Source organism: Somniosus microcephalus, chromosome 23, assembly GCF_052327205.1.
Source record: "Somniosus microcephalus isolate GS21.2 chromosome 23, FLI_Smic_1.0, whole genome shotgun sequence".
NCBI lineage: Eukaryota > Metazoa > Chordata > Chondrichthyes > Squaliformes > Somniosidae > Somniosus > Somniosus microcephalus.
In genome coordinates, this window is record NC_141009.1 from 10,545,706 (window position 1) to 10,566,807 (window position 21,102).

Below are 21,102 nucleotides of genomic sequence, written 5' to 3' on the forward strand. Positions count from 1 at the left end.
CATTAAAAAACCTGTACAATAAGGTAAGTTTATTTTTAGCCCCTAAATATTTAATTAAATGGCATTTTAAATATGTAATTTTTTAAAAATGTATTTGACTTGTAGATGTATTTTTTGGGGTATTCCCATTTATACTTATGGAGTTTCCGTATATACGGAATCCCTATAACCATGAATGGGGATTCCCTTCTTTCAGTCATTGGGCCAGCGCACGTGATCCTAGGGGCGCTTGCGATCCGCCTGCTCCCCTGGGATACGAGGGCCTCTGCCCACGGGTACCCAGAGAGGCCCAGGGCCGCGAGTCTCCATACCTCCCGGTACGCGGGCAATTATATTTGTAGATCGGAGGCATTTCCCCCGCGGAAGGCCTCCGATCGCAAATTCAGGGCCATAGTGCAGTTGAAAGTTCCAAATGATAGTGCGCTACTGAGGGTATGAAGAGCTGCACCAAAATCTCCTGTAGTTTGTTAGAAAGAAGGGTGTTAAAAGGTCCCAAGAAACACGAATTAGGATTACAAATCAGTTCATGTAACAGTTAACCGAATACTGAAGTCGTATTTTAAAGAATGCTATTGAGTGCCATCAATGGAGTTGAAGATGACCACAGCAGGAACTTCGGGAAGGGAGCAAGAAGCCTATTGGGGGGTTTCTGAGGATGCCACAGTATTATTGGACAAGGGCAGAGCAGCTGATATTGAATTTTTAAAAAGTATTTGATAAGACTCTCTTCAGAGTCTTGTGGATCAAGAGAGGAATCTCATTTTTTTTAAACTGCCACGGCAATGGAAGACATGAATGGATGCAAAAGAACATCAATTAAACTTGGCAATAGCGAAGAGATGGGTTTCCCAAGAAATCAGTCCATAATCAACAATCGTGGGGGGAAAAAAAAGAAAATCCACATTTTCCAAAGATTTACAATTGGTTGAATAAATTTTATTTCTTCACCTTCGCACGGGGAGTTAGACCAATTTAGCGGTTGGTAGAGCACCATTAAAGGCAACAAAAAAAGAGATTTAAAGTGATGAATATAAAGAACTGCATGCGTGAAAATGGCCACAGAATGAAGGTTCTGACCTTGCAGAAGGTGAATCAAAGAATCAAGGTGCGCTATTTGAAGTAGCTTAGAAACAACTTGCACAGAACGAGGTAATAATTAGCAAAGTAAACTGAGTGATGCTATACTTGGATTGGTGTATTTGGAAAGTCAGATTATTCTCACGAGGGAAATTTTTAAAAAAGTGAACGAGACCTGATTTGGGTATTAAAAATAGATGAACATGTATAAAGCTGAAGCTGAAACTTGACTGCACCAGGATCATATAAATCACAGAAAGGAGGCCATTCGGCCCGTCGAGCCCATGCCAGCTCTCTGCAACAGCACTTCAGCTAGTCCCACTCCCCCGCCCTTTCCCCGTAGCCCTGCACATTTTTTTTCCTTCAGGTACTTATCCAGTTCCCTTTTGAAAGCCACGATTGAATCTGCCTCCACCACCCTTCCAGATCCTAACCACTCGCTGCGTAAAAAAGTTTTTCCTCATGTCGCCTTTGGTTCTTTTGCCAATCACCTTAAATCTGTGTCCTCTGGTTCTCGATCCTTCCACCAACGGGAACAGTTTCTCTCTATCTACTCTGTCTCGACCTCTCGTGATTTTGAATACCTCTATCAAATCTCCTCTCAACCTTCTCTGCTCTAAGATCAGGAAGTACAGATCCATTTGAGGGAAAGCTGGATAAACACATGAGGGAGAAAGAAATAGAAAGTTATGCTGATAGGGTTAGATGAAGAGGGGTGGGAGGAGGCTCATGTGGAACACCAACACTGGCATAGACCAGATGGGCTGAATGGCCTGTTTCTGTGCTGTAAATTCTAATGTAATATAGGCCAAGGCATTAAGAACAATTTCTCACGTACTGTAGAATTAAGGATTTATACAACAGATGCATCACCTCATGCAGTGAACGCTGATTTGTTTTTTCTTAAAAAGCAAAACAATGTAAAAATCTGAAGTAAACAGGTTAGAGTATATACTCTTAAATATGTTGGTGGATAATTGAATAGATGCTTGGAACAGCAGTTCAAACAATTGCCTCCTCCTCCACTGCAACAGATGGTTGAATGGTTTCCCTTTCACCCTTTTATCTTCTGGTTTTTACGATAACCTTGGCGAGCTGAGAAACCTGCTTCTCACACTGCGTGCCCACTATCTGTTGGCGTTGCTGCAATAATCCCTGGCCTTGGCTCGCCTGTCCTCCCATCTGAAGGAGGCTCCAGGTTGGGGATTTTCACCCAACACGAAGCAAGAGGAAGAAAATGGAAACGAGAAAGGAAAGGTGAATTTGGGGCAGTGAAAGAAAGAAAGGAACCAGAATGAACAAACTTGTATTTATATGGGGCCTTTCACATTCTTGGAATGCCCCCCAGTGCGCTTTATCGTCAAGGAAATACTTTTTAAAAAGAAGTGTAGTTGCTCAAACATCTGTCTGAATCACCTCAGTGCTCTTCTAATGGAGCAAGTTATCCCACTGTCGTCCGAAATCTGCCACTTTCAGACATATTCCACAAGAACAACTTGAATTTATATAGCGTCTTTAACTAGTAAAACGTCCCAAGAAGCTTCACAGGAGCGATCATCAAACAAAATTTGACACCGAGCCACATAAGGAGATATTAGGATGTGTGTCCAAAAGCTTGGTCAAAGAGGGAGGTGCTAAGGAGCATCTTAAAAGGTGGAGAGATTTAGGGAGGGAATTCCAGAGCTCAGGGCCCAGGCAGCTGGAGGCATGGCCGCCGATGGTGGGGGGGGCATTGAAAACCAGGGACAAGCAGGAGGCCAGAATTGGAGGAGCGCAGAGATCTCGGAGGGGTTGTGGGGCTGGAGGAGGTTACAGCGATGGGGGGGGGGGGGGGGGGGTGAGGCCACGGAGGGATTTGAAAACAAGGATCGAGAGTTTTAAAAATCGAGGGGTTGCTGGACCGGAAGCCAATGTAGCGCAGCGAGCACATGGGGGGCGATGGGTGAACGGGACTTGGTGCGAGTTGGGACATGGGCAGCAGATTTTTGGATGAGCTCAAGTTTACGGAGTGCAGCGAGATACACCGCATGTGTGTATCACCTGAGAACGGTTACAAATGTGAGCTTAAATTTAAATCCACGACCTCAATGGAAATGCATTCTGTGCGCACTGCACGTTTCAAAAAGATAAATTTTAACAGACTCTCTGAACGGCAGCCAGTGTCCTTGATTTATATTAGAAAGCAAGAGAGTGTTGGTATCTTCAGAGCATGGTCTTTAGACTTGACCTGTTTTTGTTATAAAATCCAAGAGAGTTTTTGGAAACAAAAATAGTTTTAGACCGTTGGCTGGAGAGAAAACAAACAAACTATAAAATTTAAAAAAACAATGATTTTTGTGAATTTTTCTGTCACGTGTCACCAAGGCAGCGAGGCGCATTTTCTACACTGGATACACAATGTCAGCATCAAGTGCTTCCAAGTTAGATACAGCATGGATCTCGGATCATAGAATTGGATATATACTTGAAAAGGAAATCAAATCGCAGGGCTAGGAGGAAACAGCGGGAGAGTGGGACTAATTGGATGGCTCTTTCAGAGAGCTGGCACAGGCACGATGGGCAGAATGGCCTCCTTCTGTGCTGTATGATTCGATGATCTAACGCAGAGTCTAAGGGGGGCAGAGAGTAGTCTTCATGTTCCGATGGACATTAAAGATTTATAGTACAGGTAGACTACCCTTTATCCGGACTTCCGAAAACCGAAACCCTCTAAAAACCAAAGGTTTTTTCGTTCAGCGTAAGTCGTGCGTACGAACGAAAAAACCTTCGGTTTTTAGAGGGTTCCGGTTTCGGAAGTTCGGATAAAGGGTAAGTCGTGCGCACGACCCCCCGCCGACCCCGCCAGCCGCCGACCCCCCCCGCGGACCCCGCCGGCCCCGACAACCGCCGACCCCGCCAGCCCCGACCCCCCCGTGGACCCCGTCGACCCCGCCAGCCCCGACAACCACCGACCCCCCCGCGGACCCCGACAACCGCCGACCCCCCCCGCGGACCCCGCCGGCCCCGACAACCGCCGACCCCACCGGCCCCGACAACCGCCGACCCCGCCAACCGCCGACCCCCCCGCGGACCCCGCCGGCCCCGACCCCCGCCGGCCCCGACTGACTTACGCTGAGCGTCAGCGTAAGTCGTGCGCACGACCCCCCGCCGACCCCCCCGCGGACCCACCTTCCGAAATCCGAAATTCTCCTTTATCCGAAACTCGGCTGGTCCCGAGGTTTTCGGATAAAGGATAGTCTATCTGTATTCCTTTTGCCTTGAATGTCTCTTAATCTCTCCCGCCTTCTATCCTATCACAGACCTTCCCTTTTGTTCTTTCCTCCCCTCCCCGCTTTCCCAGCCCCTACACTTGCTTAACAATCTGTTCCATTTCCTGCTTTTTTCCAGTTCTGACGAAAGGTCATCGACCTGAAACGTTAACTCTGTTTCTCTCTTCACAGATGCTGCCTGACCTGCTGAGTATCTCCAGCATTTTCTGTTTTTATTTCAGATTTCCAGCATCTGCAGTATTTTCTTTTTGTATAGTATTCCATTGTTCTGACCAACGTTCTTCTCTCATGCAAGACCACCAAAAACAAACCAACAGGTCATTTATCTCACTTGTATTATGCGGGACACAGCTGATGCTGCATAAAAAGTCACTGCATTTAAAAAGGGCTTCATTGCGTGAGGCATTATTGGACATTTCAGTATTTAAGTTGCACACACGAGTATTACTTGATAAAACTCCCTGCTTCCCAACAAAATGCTTCAATGCCATCATTTCAATGACAACCCAAGTGGATTGCGGAAAGTCCAACAAAGTGGTGCACCCTGACTTACAAAAGGTTTTAATCATCAAGTTCAACACGAAAGGCTTTTAGTTAAAACTCAAAACCATCAAGGGTAAAGCTCGAGAATGGATAAGAAACAGGCCATAGGGTAGGATACAGTGAGATCTCATTGGAGGAGTTATATCAGAGTTGGGGGGTACTGAGTGAGGTGCGTCATACCACGGTTTTGGGACCATTTATTGTTCCTAATTTACATAAATTGCTTGGATTCAGAAATTCTAGAGGGGGTCTCGGTATCGTGCTTAGGGGGCTCTCGGTATCGTGCTTAGGGGGCTCTCGGTATCGTGCTTAGGGGGCTCTCGGTATCGTGCTTAGGGGGCTCTCGGTATCGTGCTTAGGGGGCTCTCGGTATCGTGCTTAGGGGCTCTCGGTATCGTGCTTAGGGTATGCAGTTATTCTATGATGAGGTCTGGAGTCAGTGCATATAACGTGTTGTCTTTATGGAGTCAGGAAGTTTTAATAGAAAAAACCCCACAATATCCTCATGGGGTCTTCGCTGTATGAGCAGCAGGAGTGCTGTGTATGCATTGCATGTTCCTCATGGGTAGCCAGAACACATGTTGAACATCAGTTTTGATTGCCGCTCCTTCCTCCCAAGTGTTTAATTTGCAGGCTGGATGTGCAGATGCTGCTTTACTCACTCATAGTACTCGGTGGCCTTCTCCAAGGTTTCCCTCACTTCATCGGGCAAGTCTCCAGACTCATGGGCCACGAGCCAGGACAGCTGCTTCCCTTTGGCATGGAAAACATTCCCAATATTGTACTGGGCTCGCGCTTCACCAACCTAGATGGGAGAGAGTAACGAGAAGGTTGATGGGATGAACATTGGCTTTTCAAAATCATGGTTAATAATTGAGGCAAAAAAAAAATCTGATACACATGGAAGAGAAAAATGAATTTCTCCAGTGCCCAGTTAAGTGTGGGACTGCAGGAAAAAAGAACAGTGCGCAAGGCTACACACAGCATGACGGCTTTCCCGGTTTTTCCTTACAGAAGTACATCCAATGGAAAATAAATGTGACAATATCAGGAACACGAGCAGGAAATTCAATGCACGCTTTACAAATTATTTGACTGGTTTTCCGCAAATTGTACAGAGAGTGGATTCCAATTACAGGAAACTCTCGTTTAAACGGCACCTAAATATCCGGAATTCTCTATTAACTGGCAAAATTCTCACTCCGAAAACAACACCTCAATAACCGGCAATGTTGCCGAGTCCGAGTCTCCCGCGGTGGCTGAGTTAGTCAGTGGGGGTAGTTCTCCAAACTGCCACTACTCGGCTTCTTGGCGCTGTCGGAAGTCGGAACACCTCAATAACAGGAGTCTGACTCTCCCGCGCTGCCGGTAGTCTCTTCTGATCCGCCATTTTACAGGGGCACTGTGTGTCTCCCACGCTGCTGGTAGTCATTGCATTGCACTACCCTCAACTGGCAGTACTGTACTTAATCAAGCATCTTCCACCATCCATTTAACACAACATTCTGTAGGTGAGTACCCAATTACTGTATACTGCACATTTCTTGGTTTTTTTTATTTTTCTTTGTTAAAAATAGCCTCGGTAGATAACCCTCCCCGTCATCCGGAACTTTTGATTAACCGGCAACCCGTCGGTGCCAGATACCAAAGAGTTTCCTGTAGTAGCAAAATAAACAGAAAATGCTGGATACACTCAGTGGGTCAGGCAGCATCTGCGGAGAGAGAAACAGAGTTAACGTTTCAGCTCGATGACCCTTCGTCAGAACTGGACGACGTTAGAGATTTAACAGGTTTTAAGTGAGTGCAGGTGCAGGGAAAGTGGGGAAGAAAGAACAAAAAGGGGAGGCCTGTGATCGGGCGGAAGGCAGGGGTGAGTAAATGACAAAAGGGATGACGGTGCAAGGCAAATGGGGGTGGTAATGGGACAAGTGAAGAAACAAAAAGATGGGTCTGGGGGAGGTGTAAATGCCAACAGCTGAATCATTACCAGCACCTGCTGTCCGAAAAAATGGGAGCGGTGATTACGTTCTGAAATTGTTGAACTCGCTGTCGAGTCCGGTGGTCCGGAGTTCAACAATTTCTGACGAAGGGTCACAGACCTGAAACGTTGACGCAGTTCCTCTTTCCACAGATGCTGCCTGACCTGCTGAGTATTTTCAGCATTTTCTGTTTTTATTTCAGATTTCCAGCATCCGCAGTATTTTGCCTTCGCAATTCGTAGCGTTGGGAGGTGTATTAGGACAAGGCTGAAACTTAGATGGATATAATGGGCCGGATATTCTGATCCCTACGGGTGTGTACGCGCTGTGTACCCACCACATAGAGACATGGGAAATGCTGGTTTTAGGCATGCACTGGAAACCGGCATTTCCGATCGGTCAAGAAAGCTCTCGACAGATCCTCCGCCTGCCCGGGAGAAGGGCCTCTGTGGGCGCATAGTTCCGCTTTTTGGAGACCCTCTGCCCGCAGAAAACCCTTACAATTCTTGCGCCTGGTAAAAGCAGGCGCAAGGCCTACTTTTATCAGGATAAGAGTTGAAAAAAGTTAAAAAAAAAAAAAAAACTTTTTCACTGATTTATCATTTAAAAACAGGTACTTTTTAAAAAGGTAAGTTTATTTTTAGCCCTGTAAAACATTTTATTTTTTTCAAAAATTTACATTTTTGTTTAAAATAGTTAATTTATTGTAATTTCAAGTCACTTAAAAAATGTGATTAAAAAAAGTGTATTTAAAGTTTTACTATGTTTTTGGGGGTGATCTCCGTTCATATATTTGACAGGTCTTCCTGTCAAGTGTATGAAGGGAGATTCCCTTCTCTGATTGGCTCCCCGTGGCCCACGTGATCCCAGGGACGCTGCGAACCGCCTGCACCTCTGGGATACGTGGCCCCTGCGCACTTGGAGTTTGGAGAGGCCCAGGAGTGGAAGTGTGCGAGTCCCGGGAGCACCTCGGGTAAGGGTGCAGATTTTTCCAGATCGCAGCCCTCTGCCCGCGGGAGGCCAGCGATCGGAATATCTGGGCCAATGTGATTATCAATCTTGCCTTTGTGTTAAACACTCTACTACCTTCTGCACTGCGAGTTACTATAGGAGGTATACTGTGCTCAGTAATGCCTGCGAGCCAGTTCTTGCACCTCCCCCACCCCCAACCCCCCATGAAGTTATCGGAATTTAATGCTTAATCAGAAAAAATGCTCATTTAAAAAAAACTCAAGAGTTAGGACTACATTAACAATCAGAGGTCAAAAGCAGTCAATATGCAGACAGATAACATTCAAAGCACAGATATCCTCAATGATGCAGAACAGACACACTGCAATGGAATCCTTTAACCCTTCATCCATAAAAACAGACACAGACAGGGCTCTCCAGTGATTTCGAGAGAAGCTTCAGTTTATCAAATCATCTATGTTGCCAAACCATATATAAAGCAAATACATGAGCTCTCAGAATATCATACCTTTGCCTACAAATGCATCATTAATTAATTGCCATCAATGTGGGGAGGAAAAAATGTACAAATTAATTTTTTCCACTGTTATTCATCAAGTTACTTCAGCAGATGGTATTCCTCCGAGAACGAGCTCAAAGCCAAGGTAGAGACTTCTTAACCACCAAAGCACTGTCCGTTTTGGCGGAAAATGAGAGGAATAACAATCCTTACGATGTGAAACAAAAACACAAATTGCTGGATACATGCAGCCAGGGTGGAGACACTCTTCAGAACTCCGAGCTAACCAACAACGACTTGCATTTCTATAGCACCTTTAACGTAGTAAAATGTCCCAAGGTGCTTCACCGGAGCGATTATTAAACAAAATTTGACACCAAGCCACATAAAGAGATATTCGGCCAGGTGAGGTAGGTTTTAAGAAGCATCTTAAAAGGAGGAGAGGCAGAGAGGGAATTCCAGAGCTGAGGGCCCAGGCAGCTGGAGGCATGGCCACCAAGGGTGGAGCGATGAAAATCGGGGATGCGCAAGAGGGGTGTGGGGCTGGAGGAGATTACAGAGATAGGGAGTGGCGGCAGCACGGAAGGATTTGAAAACAAGGATGAGAATTTTAAAAATCGAGGCGTTGCCGGACCGGGAGCCAAATGTAGATCAGCGAACACAGGAGCGATGGGTGAACGGGACTTGGTGCAAGCTGGGACACGAGCAGAATTCTGGATGAGCTCAAATTTATGGAGGGTGCAAGGGTGGGAGGCCGGCCAGGAGTGCGTTGGAAGAGTCAAGTCTAGAGGTAACAAAGGCATGGATGAGGGTTTCAGCCGCAGATGAGCTGAGGCGGGGCGGAGACAGGCAATGTTACGGAGGTGGAAGTAGGCAATCTTGGTGATGGAGAGACTATGGGGTCGGAAACATAGAAGAAACATAGAAGATAGGAGCAGGAGTAGGCCATTCGGCCCCTCGAGCCTGCTCCGCCATTCAATGAGATCATCCAAATTCAGTACCCTGTCCCTGCCTTCTCCCCATATCCCTTGATCCCTTTAGCCTTAAGAAATATATCCAACTCCTTCTTGAATATATATATAATGAACTGGCCTCCACTGCCCACTGTGGTAGAGAATTCCACAGGTTCACCACTCTCTAGGTGAAGAAATTCCTCCTCATCTCAGTCCTAAATGGCTTACCCCTTATCCTTAGGCTGTGACCCCTGGTTCTGGACTCCCCCGCCATCGGGAACATCCTTCCTGCATCTAGTCTGTCTAGTCCTGACAGAATTTTATAAGTTTCAATGAGATCCCCTCTCATTCTTCTAAACTCCAGCGAGCACAAGCCCAATCGACCCAATTTCTCCTCGTACGTCATTCCTGCCATCCCAGGTATCAGCCTGGTGAATCTTCGCTGCACCCTCTCCATGGCAAGAACATCCTTCCTCAGATAAGGCGACCAAAACTGCACACAATATTCAAGGTGTGGTCTCACCAAGGCCCTGTACAACTGCAGCAAGACATCCTTGTTCCTGTACTCGAACCCTCTTGCTACGAAGGCCAACATACCATTTGCCTTCTTAACCACCTGCTGCACCTGCATGCTTACCTTCAGCGACTGGTGCACAAGGACGCCCAGGTCTCGTTGCACTTCCCCTTCTCCCAATCTATTGCCATTCAGATAATAATCTGCCTTCCTGTTTTTACCACTGTGGTGATTATTCTTGTTTTATAAGAAGCATTGTAATTGGTTGCCTGTTTTCCTGCCTTGAGATATATGCTGTAAACGTATTGGTTAGTTGATTCCATGTGACCTGTGGTGGCCATCTTAAATTCAGTTTTCTACAGTGGTTGAGACTGGGTGCTCAACATGTACTTGCTGGTTTTTTAAGGTTAATAAAGCCTAGCTTTTGAAAGGCAATCTACTCTTTATTTCAATTTATTAACCTTTTGCTATAATGGAACGATATCTTCGACCGGAACGATTTAATGCTGACCCTAATTCTGCAGGAGTGGATGATCAATGGAAACATTGGTATCGTACATTTAAAAACTTTTTGGGTGTGTTGGATCAGCAATCTCTGAATAAGTTGGATATACTAATCAACTACATTGCTCCGGATGTGTATAAGTATATTTTGGACTGTGAAACTTATGAATTGGCTATTGCTACGTTGGAAAAAAAATTTGTTAAACCCAAAAATGAGGTATTTGCACGTCACCTTTTATCTGCCCGTAGGCAGCAGGCGGGAGAATCCTTGGATGCTTATTTACAAGCACTCCGGCACCTTGGTGCTAACTGTAATTATAAGGCTGTGTCTGCAGAAGAACATAAGGAAGAGTCGGTACGGGATGCATTTATTAATGGATTACTGTCTAGATCAATTCGTCAGCGGTTATTAGAAAATAAGACTTTGGATCTTAAGAGTGCTTTTGAGCAAGCCTCTACATTTGATTTGGCTCAGAGAAGTTCGGATTCTTATGCTCTTTTTGATCGGCCTGCGACCGTGGTTTCGGCAGTTCCGGATGAAAGGGAGTTACGTGGATTTAATAGGAGTGGTTTACCAGATTCCGAAACAGTTTCTACTTCGGCAGCTGTTGCCTCTAGGATTCAGAAGTGTTATTTTTGCGGGAACGCCCGGCACCCCCGTCTGAAGTGCCCTGCCCGGGAGGCTGTGTGTAGTAAATGCGGCAAGGGAGGTCATTATGCACGTGTTTGCAAATCGGTTGCCTCCTCTGCGACCATTCAGCCTTTAGATAGGGCGTTTATTGCATCAGTTTCTGCCGCCTTTTCCCATGGCCTAAACAAAGCTATAGTTATGGCCCAAGTTAATGGGTTAGAAGTGAAGGCCCTTATAGATACGGGCAGTACTGAGAGCTTTATAAGTCTTCAGTTTGTGAGGGAGAAGCGTTTGAAAATTTCGCCTGTTTCCTATCAGGTGTGTATGGCTCAGACGACTCTCACCTCAAGTAGCTGGTTGTTGCCTTGTGAAAGTAATGCTCCTAGGTAATACGTATACTGATATACGCCTATCCGTTCTGTCTAATCTCTGTGCGGACATTTTGATTGGTCATGATGTGCTTCAATTACATGAGTCCCTCAGTCTTTCTTTCGGAGGAACCAAGCCACCTTTGTCTATTTGTGGATTAACTTCTTTATTCATTTCTCCATTATCACTTTTTTCCAATTTGATGCCGGACTGTAAGCCAATTGCTACCAAGTCAAGAAGGTATAGCAGTCAGGATAAAGAATTTATTAGTTCTGAAGTTCAACGTCTTTTATCGGAAGGAATCATTGAACCTAGTTTTTCGCCCTGGCGGGCACAGGTAGTTGTCACCACTAATGAGAGACATAAGAAGCGAATGGTGATAGACTACTCTCAAACTATTAACAGGTATACTCAATTAGATGCGTACCCCCTGCCTAAGATTGATGAGCTTATCAATAAAGTATCTCAATATAAGGTTTTTAGCACTATTGACCTAAATAGTGCTTATCATCAGATTCCTATCGCTAAGAGGGACAAACCATATACGGCCTTTGAAGCTGGCGGAAAGCTGTACCAGTTTTGCCGAGTACCCTTTGGTGTTACTAACGGTGTCGCCTGTTTTCAACGGGCAATGGATGCTTTTATAAGTGGTAACTCTCTCTGACACCTTCTCATATTTAGATGATATCACAGTGTGTGGCAAATCAAGGGTGGAGCACGATTTTAATCTAGAAAGATTCCTTCAAGTTGCGGAAAAAGTTGGCTTAACTTTCAATAAAGAGAAGTGTATCTTTTCGACCACCGAGGTAAATTTACTGGGGTATATTATCTCGGGAAACAAGATTAAACCAGATCCAGAACGGCTGCGACCACTGATTGAGTTACCTTGCCCTACTAATTCCAAGGCCTTGCAACGAGTTGTTGGACTGTTTTCTTATTATTCTAATTGGATTGCAAACTTCTCGCAGAAGATCCGGCCCCTTATTCGGGTTACGACATATCCTCTATCATGGGAGGCCAGGATGTGTTTTGATAATCTTAAAAAGGATATCCTTGGAGCAGTTGTGCATTCTATTGATGAGCAGGTTCCCTTTGTGATTGAGACGGACGCTTCCGATTTTGCAATTGGGGCTACCCTGAACCAAAATGGAAGACCTGTGGCCTTTTTCTCACGTACTCTGAGCAATAGTGAGCAGAGACATTCATCAATAGAGAAAGAGGCATACGCAATAGTAGAAGCACTGCGTAAATGGAGACATTATTTATCTGAGCGACATTTTACGTTAGTAACAGACCAAAAATCTGTGTCCTTCATGTTTGATGTCAAACATTTCGGAAAGATTAAGAATGATAAAATAATGAGGTGGAGGATCGAGTTGGCATGCTATCATTTCGATATAGTCTATCGTCCGGGGAAGGATAATGTTGCCGCTGATGCGCTGTCGAGGGCTTATTGTTCTGTGCTTCACGGAGATACGCTTATTAATCTTCATAATGCTTTGTGCCATCCTGGTGTTACGAGGATGATACACTTCGTACGCAGTAAGAATTTGCCCTTTTCAGTTGAAGACGTCAAGCGGATGACTTCGTCATGCTCTGTCTGCGCCCGGTGTAAACCGAATTTCTTTAAGCCTCAACGAGCTCATCTTATAAAGGCTACTTCTCCCTTTGAACGCCTGAGCGTTGATTTTAAGGGGCCTCTTCCTTCAACGACTCAGAATCGATATATATTTACTGTTGTGGATGAGTTTTCAAGGTTCCCTTTTGCTTTTCCTTGTGCAGATGTATCAGCTGCTACAGTTATTAAATGTCTGACTCAACTTTTTGTCATCTTTGGGATGCCTGCGTATATCCATTCGGATCAGGGAAGTTCTTTTATGTCTTCCCAGTTGAAGGAATACCTCCAGAGTCGGGGAATTTCTACTAGCAGAACTACCCCGTATAATCCCCAGGGTAATGGACAGTGCGAACGATACAATGGGGTGATCTGGAAGGCAGTTATGTTGGCTTAGACATCCCGGAACCTTAAGAATACACAGTGGGAAATGGTACTGCCTGATGCCCTGCATTCCATTAGATCATTGCTTTCAACGGCTACTAATGTGACTCCCCATGAAAGGCTCTTCAACTATCCGCGGAGATCCACTACGGGATATTCGGTACCTTCATGGCTTACTATGCAGGGACCTGTGCTGCTCCGACGCCATGTTAGACTGTCAAAGTATGATCCTTTAGTGGAGGAGATGGAGCTATTGGAGGCAAATTCCCAATATGCTCACATTCGATTCCAAGATGGGAAAGAAAGTACGGTTTCAGTTTAAGACTTAGCTCCTTGTGGTGGCCAGCCCTCTCCTGAGGACATTAACAATAGCCATAATTCAGATAATGTTGATGTCGTCACAGATACTACGAACATTTCCAATCCTATTGCAGACACTTACAATTCTCTTAGTCTGCCCCCGATGGATGTTCATGACCCTCCCAGTCTACTTTCTAATGGGACTTCCAATCCGGAAACCGTTGATAACCGAAATATTGATAGCCTCCCTGCAGAAGATATTTCTGTGTCTCCTGGTGTGGGAGGGCAAGGAACTCCATCAAGGCTAAGAAGGTCGACACGAACAAGATATCCGGTCGACCGATTAAAAATGGACTTTTAAAATAATTAATAAATTAATAGTAAAATTTTAAAATTGTTGAAGGCATTATACATGTATTGCTCTAGTCATAAATAACTAATTGTAAACTGTAAAGGCTACCTAGGTTGAAGTATATTTTAAAAGGAGGGGTGAATGTGGTGATTATTCTTGTTTTATAAGAAGCATTGTAATTGGTTGCCTGTTTTCCTGCCTTGAGATATATGCTGTAAACTTATTGGTTAGTTGATTCCATGTGACCTGTGGTGGCCATCTTAAATTCAGTTTTCTACAGTGGTTGAGACTGGGTGCTCAACATGTACTTGCTGGTTTTTTAAGGTTAATAAAGCCTAGCTTTTGAAAGGCAATCTACTCTTTATTTCAACCACCAAAGTGGATAACCTCACATTTATCCACATTATATTACATCTGCCATGCTTCTGCCCAATCACCCAACCTGTCCAAATCATACTGGAGTTTCAGGGCATCCTCCTCACAGGAAGCTCAGCTTAGCTAGTTAAGAATCCAATTGTACACTTCCAGCGCTTGGTTCTACTCAGCCTGCATTCGTTCACTTGGCTTAATTTTAATGAGTGCAGATAATGATGGCAGTTAAACAAATGTTAACTGCAATCATCAGTTAGAAATGACAAATTACTGCTAAAGGCACACCTCCTAACATCTGATGCGCTTAACATGTTGGCTGAAACTGAAGGGTTTGTGATTGATAAACGCCGTCATTTCTGCAGCACCCAGGCAATTGCAGACCATTATGCTACTCTCTGCTATCTCAGTGAGTGTGTGTGTTGGTGGCCATGCTGTCCCATCCCTCCTTGTCCTCCTCACCCTCTCTGCAGTCTGCCGATGCAGCTGGCCATGCCAACCTCCTCCAAGGTCCAGCTCCACTGGACTACCCTCGTGTAGCCCCGCGCCGGTGTGCATCCAAATGCAGCCAACACATCTGCAGCAGTGTCCTCTCTCGTCAGATCCGGAGTTTCCCCCCCAAGGATCTAATCTTGGTCCCTCCCATTCCTCATCCAAAAGCTGACCCTCGGCAACATCAACCACAGACATAGGATCAACTTCCATGTGTACGCTGATGATACCCAAGTCTACCTCATGACTTCCCTCAACTCCAGGACCACCCCCTCTGTGTCGTCAGACTACTTGCCCAACATTGAATCTTGGATGAGCCTCCACTTCCTCTAGCTGACTATTGGGACGATCAAAGCCATAGCTGCTTTGGACCGGGCACTAGGTCTGCTCCCGTGCCATCCCTCGCCTGAGCCACTCACTCGGGCTGAGCCAGACTGTGCGAAACCTCAGCATCCTGTTTAAGCCGAGTCACATCCTGTCCATCACCAAGCACTTTCTTTCATCTCCACCACATTGTCTGCTTTTCCCCATACCCGAGCCCCTCGGCCTTTGAAGCCCCTGCCCATGGCTTTAGCCACCGCCCTCTTCCAGCTCCATATCTCCTGCATCCGCTGGGTTCTCAAAATGCAGCATTGTATGCATCTAACCCCGCTTCCCCACCCACCCAAAACTGGTGTCAGAGTCTTTAACAGCTTCAGCCCTGCTCTCTGGAATTTCTCCCTACGCCTTTCCACTTCTCTCTCAGCCTGGATTAACCTTTTCAATACAGGGACATAAAAAATAGGAGCAGGAGTCGGCTATTCGGCCCCTCGAGCCTGCCCCGCCAGTCAATGAGGTCATGGCGGATCTTCGACCTCAACTCCACGTTCCCGCCCGATCTCCATATCCCTTGATTCCCCTAGAGCCCAAAAATCTATCGATCTCAGCCTTGAATATACTCAACGGCTCAGCATCCACAGCCCTCTGGGGTAGAGAATTCCAAAGATAGTGACACCCAGCTCTCGTGTCACTCCTCCTATCTCTCCTTTCATGGCTTGGCGTCCGTTCCCTCATCTTGAAGTGCCGTGGGATGTTTATGTTGAAGTCACTACATGAAAGCAAGTAGTTACTGTATCTAGAATACAGCGACAGCCACTTGAAACACCAATCTTCCCCTTTCAGATGCTGACTGACATGAACTTTCCACAATGTGTGCTTCAACAGTTACGCTCATGGTGAATCACTTGATATACCTGGTAGTCGAGAGAAACCTAGCGCATTGTTTAACAAAACTGGCATGTTACTTCAACTGTAGCTAATTGTAGTGCAGAATTCTATTATTCTTTGTGACCAGAAAACCGCAAGGGCTTGTGTAATGGCAGATTTCCATCGGTGATCGAGCAACTGATATGGAGGGTATAATTATCCATGGTACACTCATCAGACCGAGACTACACACTGGAAAATCCCTAGGCAATATGAAGTCTGATACTGTCCGTCTGCTGGGTTTGACCCTGCAGAGAGAATGGGTGGAAGAAATCAGGCTGCAGTTACTGGGGCTCCGAATGAACAGTTCGGGAGTAAGTCAAAGAAGAGTTCCTCCTTCTAGGACCTGCTGAATCAAAATCAGGCCGTACAATACCGTCATTGATTAGAAAGGTCCGGCAGACCCGACTGTGTAACCTACCCAATTGTAATTCATTGTCAGCTGTAAAGACCAATTTCAATTTGAACACGCCGTCGCTCAATGGTGATACTGCTTGTACACAATGAGTGGATATCCTTTCCTAAATTCATATACAAGTGGGCAGATAATGCAATATGGGACATTTACACTGTTTCTCCTCCTTGCTTCTACAGAAAAAGAACTTGCATTTCTACAACGCCTTTCACGACCTTGAGACGTCCCAAAGCGCTTTATAGAAAATTAAGTACTTTTGAAGTCTAGTCACTGTTGTAACATAGGAAATGCATTTGACAATTTGCAAACAGCAAGCTCCCACAAACAAACAGCAACGTGATAATGACCAGATAATCTGTTTAATTAGTGATCTGGGTTGAGGGATAAATATTGGGAGAACGCCCCTGCTCTTTGAAATCGTGCCAGGGGACCTTTCACATCCACCCAAGAGGGGAAAGATGTTTAATGTTTCATCCAAAAGACGGCACCTCTGACAGTGCAGCACTCCCGCTGAGCGGGAGCGGCAGCATAAAGGGAGCTGAGCACCGACTTTAAAAAAACAAAAAACAAGGAGTGACGTCACAGGAGAGCGAGTATAAATTGAGCGGGAGCCCCAAGAGAGCGCGCAGACCGGAGCAGCGGCGGCAGCGAGGAGTCAGAGTACCGCCAGCGAAAACAACAAAAACTGCAAAACAGCTAAAGTAATGTCACAACCAGGGAAGGAGCTGATTGGTGAGTAGCTGGTAAGTGTTTCTAGTTAATAGTCTATTAAGTAAAGGCATGGTAGGGCAGCTCAGTCCCGCGGGATGCACCTCCTGTGCCATGTGGGGACCCCAGCACACTTCCCGTGTCCTGGACAGCCACGCGTGCAGGAAGTGTTGTCAGCTGGAGGAGCTCGAGCTCCGGGTTTTGGAGCTTGAGCAGCAGCTGGCGTCACTGCGGTGCATCCGCGAGGCTGAGAGCTTCGGGGATAGCACGTTTCAGGAGGTGGTCACCCCGCAGATAAAGAGTGTGCAGGCAGAAAGGGAATGGGTAACCACTGGACAGAAGAGGAGGGCCAGGCAGGTAGTGCAGGAGTCCCCTGAGTGCATCTCGCTCTCCAAACAGTATTCTGTTCTGAGTACTGGTGTGGGCGATGGTTCCTCTGGGGAGTACAGCCAGAGTCAAGTCTGCGGCACCACGGGTGGCTCAGCTGTACAGGGGGGGGGGGGGGGGGGGCAGGGGAAAGAGGAGTGGGAAAGCAATAGTGGTAGGGGATTCGATAGGTGGGCAGCGGACAGGAGTTCCTGCGGCCACAGACGTGACTCCAGGTTGGTATGTTGCCTCCCTGTTGCCAGCGTCAAGGATGTCACTGAGCAGCTGCAGAAAATTCTGAGGCAGGAGGGTGAACAGCCAGAGGTCGTGATCCATATCGGTACCAATGACATAGGTAGAAAGAAGGAGGAGGTCCTGCAGGCAGATTTCAGGGAGCTAGGAAAAAGAGATTAAAAAGCAGGACCTCAAAAAGGTAGTAATCTCCGGATTACTCCCGGTGCCACGTGCTAGTGAGTATAGAAATAGGAGGTTAGAGCAGATGAATGCGTGGCTGGAGAGATGGTGCAGGAGGTAGGGCTTTAGATTCCTGAGGCATTGGGACCGGTTCTGGGGGAGGTGGGCCCTGTACAGGTCAGACGGGTTGCACCTCAACAGGGCTGGAACCAATATCCTCGCGGGGAGGTTTGCTCGTGCTGTTGGGGAGGGTTTAAACTAATTTGGCAGGGGGATGGGTACCAGGATGTAACATTAGAAAGGGGAAATAAAGTGCTCAAAGGATTCGGAGAGGTAGAGAGCATTTAAAGTAAGACATAGTAAGGTATTGGGGGGGTCAAACTAGGAGAGAATACAGGATGGTCTAAGATGGGTTTGCAGTGTATGTGTGTGAACACACAAAGCGTAGTAAACAAGGTAAGTGAGCTGCAGGCACAAATAGCCACATGGGAATATGATGTTGTGGCAATAGTCAAGACTGGGATCAAAAAAGGGCAGAATTGGTTATTAAATATTCCTGGTTATAAAGTGTTCAGGAAAGATAGGGAAGGAAAGATGGGAGGTGGTGTGGCAGTATTGGTTAAGGAGAATGTTACAGTGCTGGAGAGGGAGAATATCCTGGAGGGGTCAAGGACAGAATCTATATGGCTAGAGTTAAGAAATAATAGAGGTGCCATTACACTACTAGGTGTATTCTATAGACCACCAACTAGTGGGAAAGATATGGAGGAGCAAATTTGCAGAGAAATTACAGAGAGGTGCAAGAACTATAGAGTAATAATGGGGGACTTCAACTATCCTAATATAGACTGGGATCGTAATAGTGTAAAGGGCAGAGAAGGGGAAGAATTTCTAAATTGTGTTCAGGAGAACTTTCTTGATCAGTACATTTCCAGCCCAACGAGGAAAGAGGCATTGCTGGATCTGGTTCTGGGGAATGAGGTAGGTCAAGTGGAGCAAGTGTCAGTAGGTGAACATTTAGGGAACAGTGATCATAGTATCATAAGGTTTAGATTAGCTATGGAAAGGGACAGGGAGCAATCTAGAGTAAAAATGTTTAACCGGGGGAAGGCCAATTTCAGTGGGATGAGAACAGATCTGGCCCGGGTAACCTGGAATCAAAGACTGGCAGGCAAAACTGTAATTGAACAATGGGATGCCTTTAAAGAGGAATTAATTCAGGTACAATTGAGGTACATTCCCACTAGGGGGAAAGGCACGGCAACTAAAGCCAGGGCTCCCTGGGTGACGAAAGAGATAGAGAGTAAGATGAAGCAGAAAAAGAGTGCATATGACAGATGTCAGGTTGCAAATACATCTGAGAATCAGGCAATATATAGAAAGGTCAGAGGAGAAGTGAAAAAGAAAATAAGAGGGGCAAAGAGAGGGTATGAGAATAGAATGGCAGCCAACATAAAAGGTAATCCAAAAGTCTTCTATAGGCATATAAATAGTAAAAGGGTAGTAAGAGGAGGGTGCGGCCGATTAGGGACCAAAAAGGAGACCTGCGCATGGAGGCCGAGGGCATGGCTGAGGTACTAAATGAGTACTTTGCATCTGTCTTCACCAAGGAACAGGATGTTGCCAAAGTCAGTGTGAAAGAGGAGGTAGTGAAGATACTGGATAGGATAAAAATTGATAAAGAGGAGGTATTAGATAGGCTGGCTGTACTTAGAGTAGATAAATCACCAGGAGTGGATGGGATGCATCCTAGGACACTGAGGGAATTGAGGGCGGAAATCACGGAGGTATTCGCCATAATATTCCAATCCTCCTTAGATATGGGGTGGTGCCAGAGGACTGGAGAATTGCAAATGTTACACCATTGTTCAAAAAAAGGGTGTAAAGATAAACCCAGTAACTACAGGCCAGTCAGTTTGACCTCGGCAGTGGGGAAGCTTTTAGAAACAGTAATCAGAGACAAAATTAACAGTCACTGGACAAGTGGGGATTAATTAAGGAAAGCCAGCACAGATTTGTTAAAGGCAAGTGGTGTTTAACTAACTTGATTGAGTTTTTTGATGAGGTAACAGAGAGGGTTATGCGGTTGACGTGGTGTACATGGATTTCCAAAAGGCGTTCGACAAAGTGCCACATAATAGGCTTGCCAGCAAAGTTGAAGCCCATGGAATAAAAGGGACAGTGGCAGCATGGATGTGAAATTGGCTAAATGACAGGAAACAGAGAGTAGTGGTGAACGGTTGTTTTTTCGGACTGGAGGAAGGTGTACAGTGGTGTTCCCCAGGGGCCGGTACTAGGACCACTGCTTTTCTTGATATATATTAATGATTTGGACGTGGGTGTACAGGGCACAATTTCAAAATTTGCAGATGACACAAAACTTGGAAGTATAGTGAACAGTGAGGAGGAGAGTGATAGACTTCAGGAAGACAGACAGACTGGTGAAATGGGCGGACACGTGGCAGATGAAATTTAATGCAGAAAAGTGTGAAGTGATACATTATGCAGAAAAGTGTGAAGTGATACATTTTGGTAGAAAGAATGAGGAGAGGACATAAATTAAAGAGTACAATCCTGAAAGGGGTGCACGAACAGAGAGACCTGGGGGTATGTGTGCACAAATCGTTGAAGGTGGCAGGGCAGGTTGAGAAAGCAGTTTAAAAGGCTTACGTGATTCTGGGCTTCATGAATAGGAGGTATAGAGTACAAAAGTGTGGAAATTATGATGGACCTGTATAAAACACTGGTTTGGCCCCAACTGAAGTATTGTATCCAATTCTGGGCACCGCACTTTAGGGAGGACGTGAAGGCCTTAGAGAGAGGGTGCAGAAAAGATTTACGAGATTGACTCCAGGAATGAGGGACAACAGTTACGTGGATAGACTGGAGAAGCTGGGGCTGTTCTGCCTGGAGCAAAGAAGATTGAGAGGAGATTTGATCGAGGTGTTCAAAATCATGAGGGGTCTAGACAGTGTAGATAGAGGGAAACTGTTCCCATTGGCAGAAGGGTCGAGAACTAGAGGACACGGATTCAAGGCGATTGGCAAAAGAACCAAAGGCGACGCAAGAAAAAACATTTTTACGCAGCGAGTGGTTAGGATCTGGAATGCACTGCCTGAAAGGGTGGTGGAG

At 45.8% G+C, this 21,102-nt stretch overlaps 1 protein-coding gene across 2 annotated transcripts in view; it reads right to left on the reverse strand.

The window, feature by feature from the left end:
- gpsm1b (G protein signaling modulator 1b) overlaps positions 1-21,102 on the reverse strand; it is a 306,395-nt gene that overhangs the window by 168,704 nt on the left and 116,589 nt on the right. For both annotated transcript variants that reach the window (XM_085965373.1, XM_085965372.1), the window contains one exon: positions 5,552-5,694. In XM_085965373.1, the coding sequence (XP_085821499.1) occupies positions 5,552-5,694 (143 nt within the window). The remainder of the gene's footprint in view (positions 1-5,551; positions 5,695-21,102) is intronic.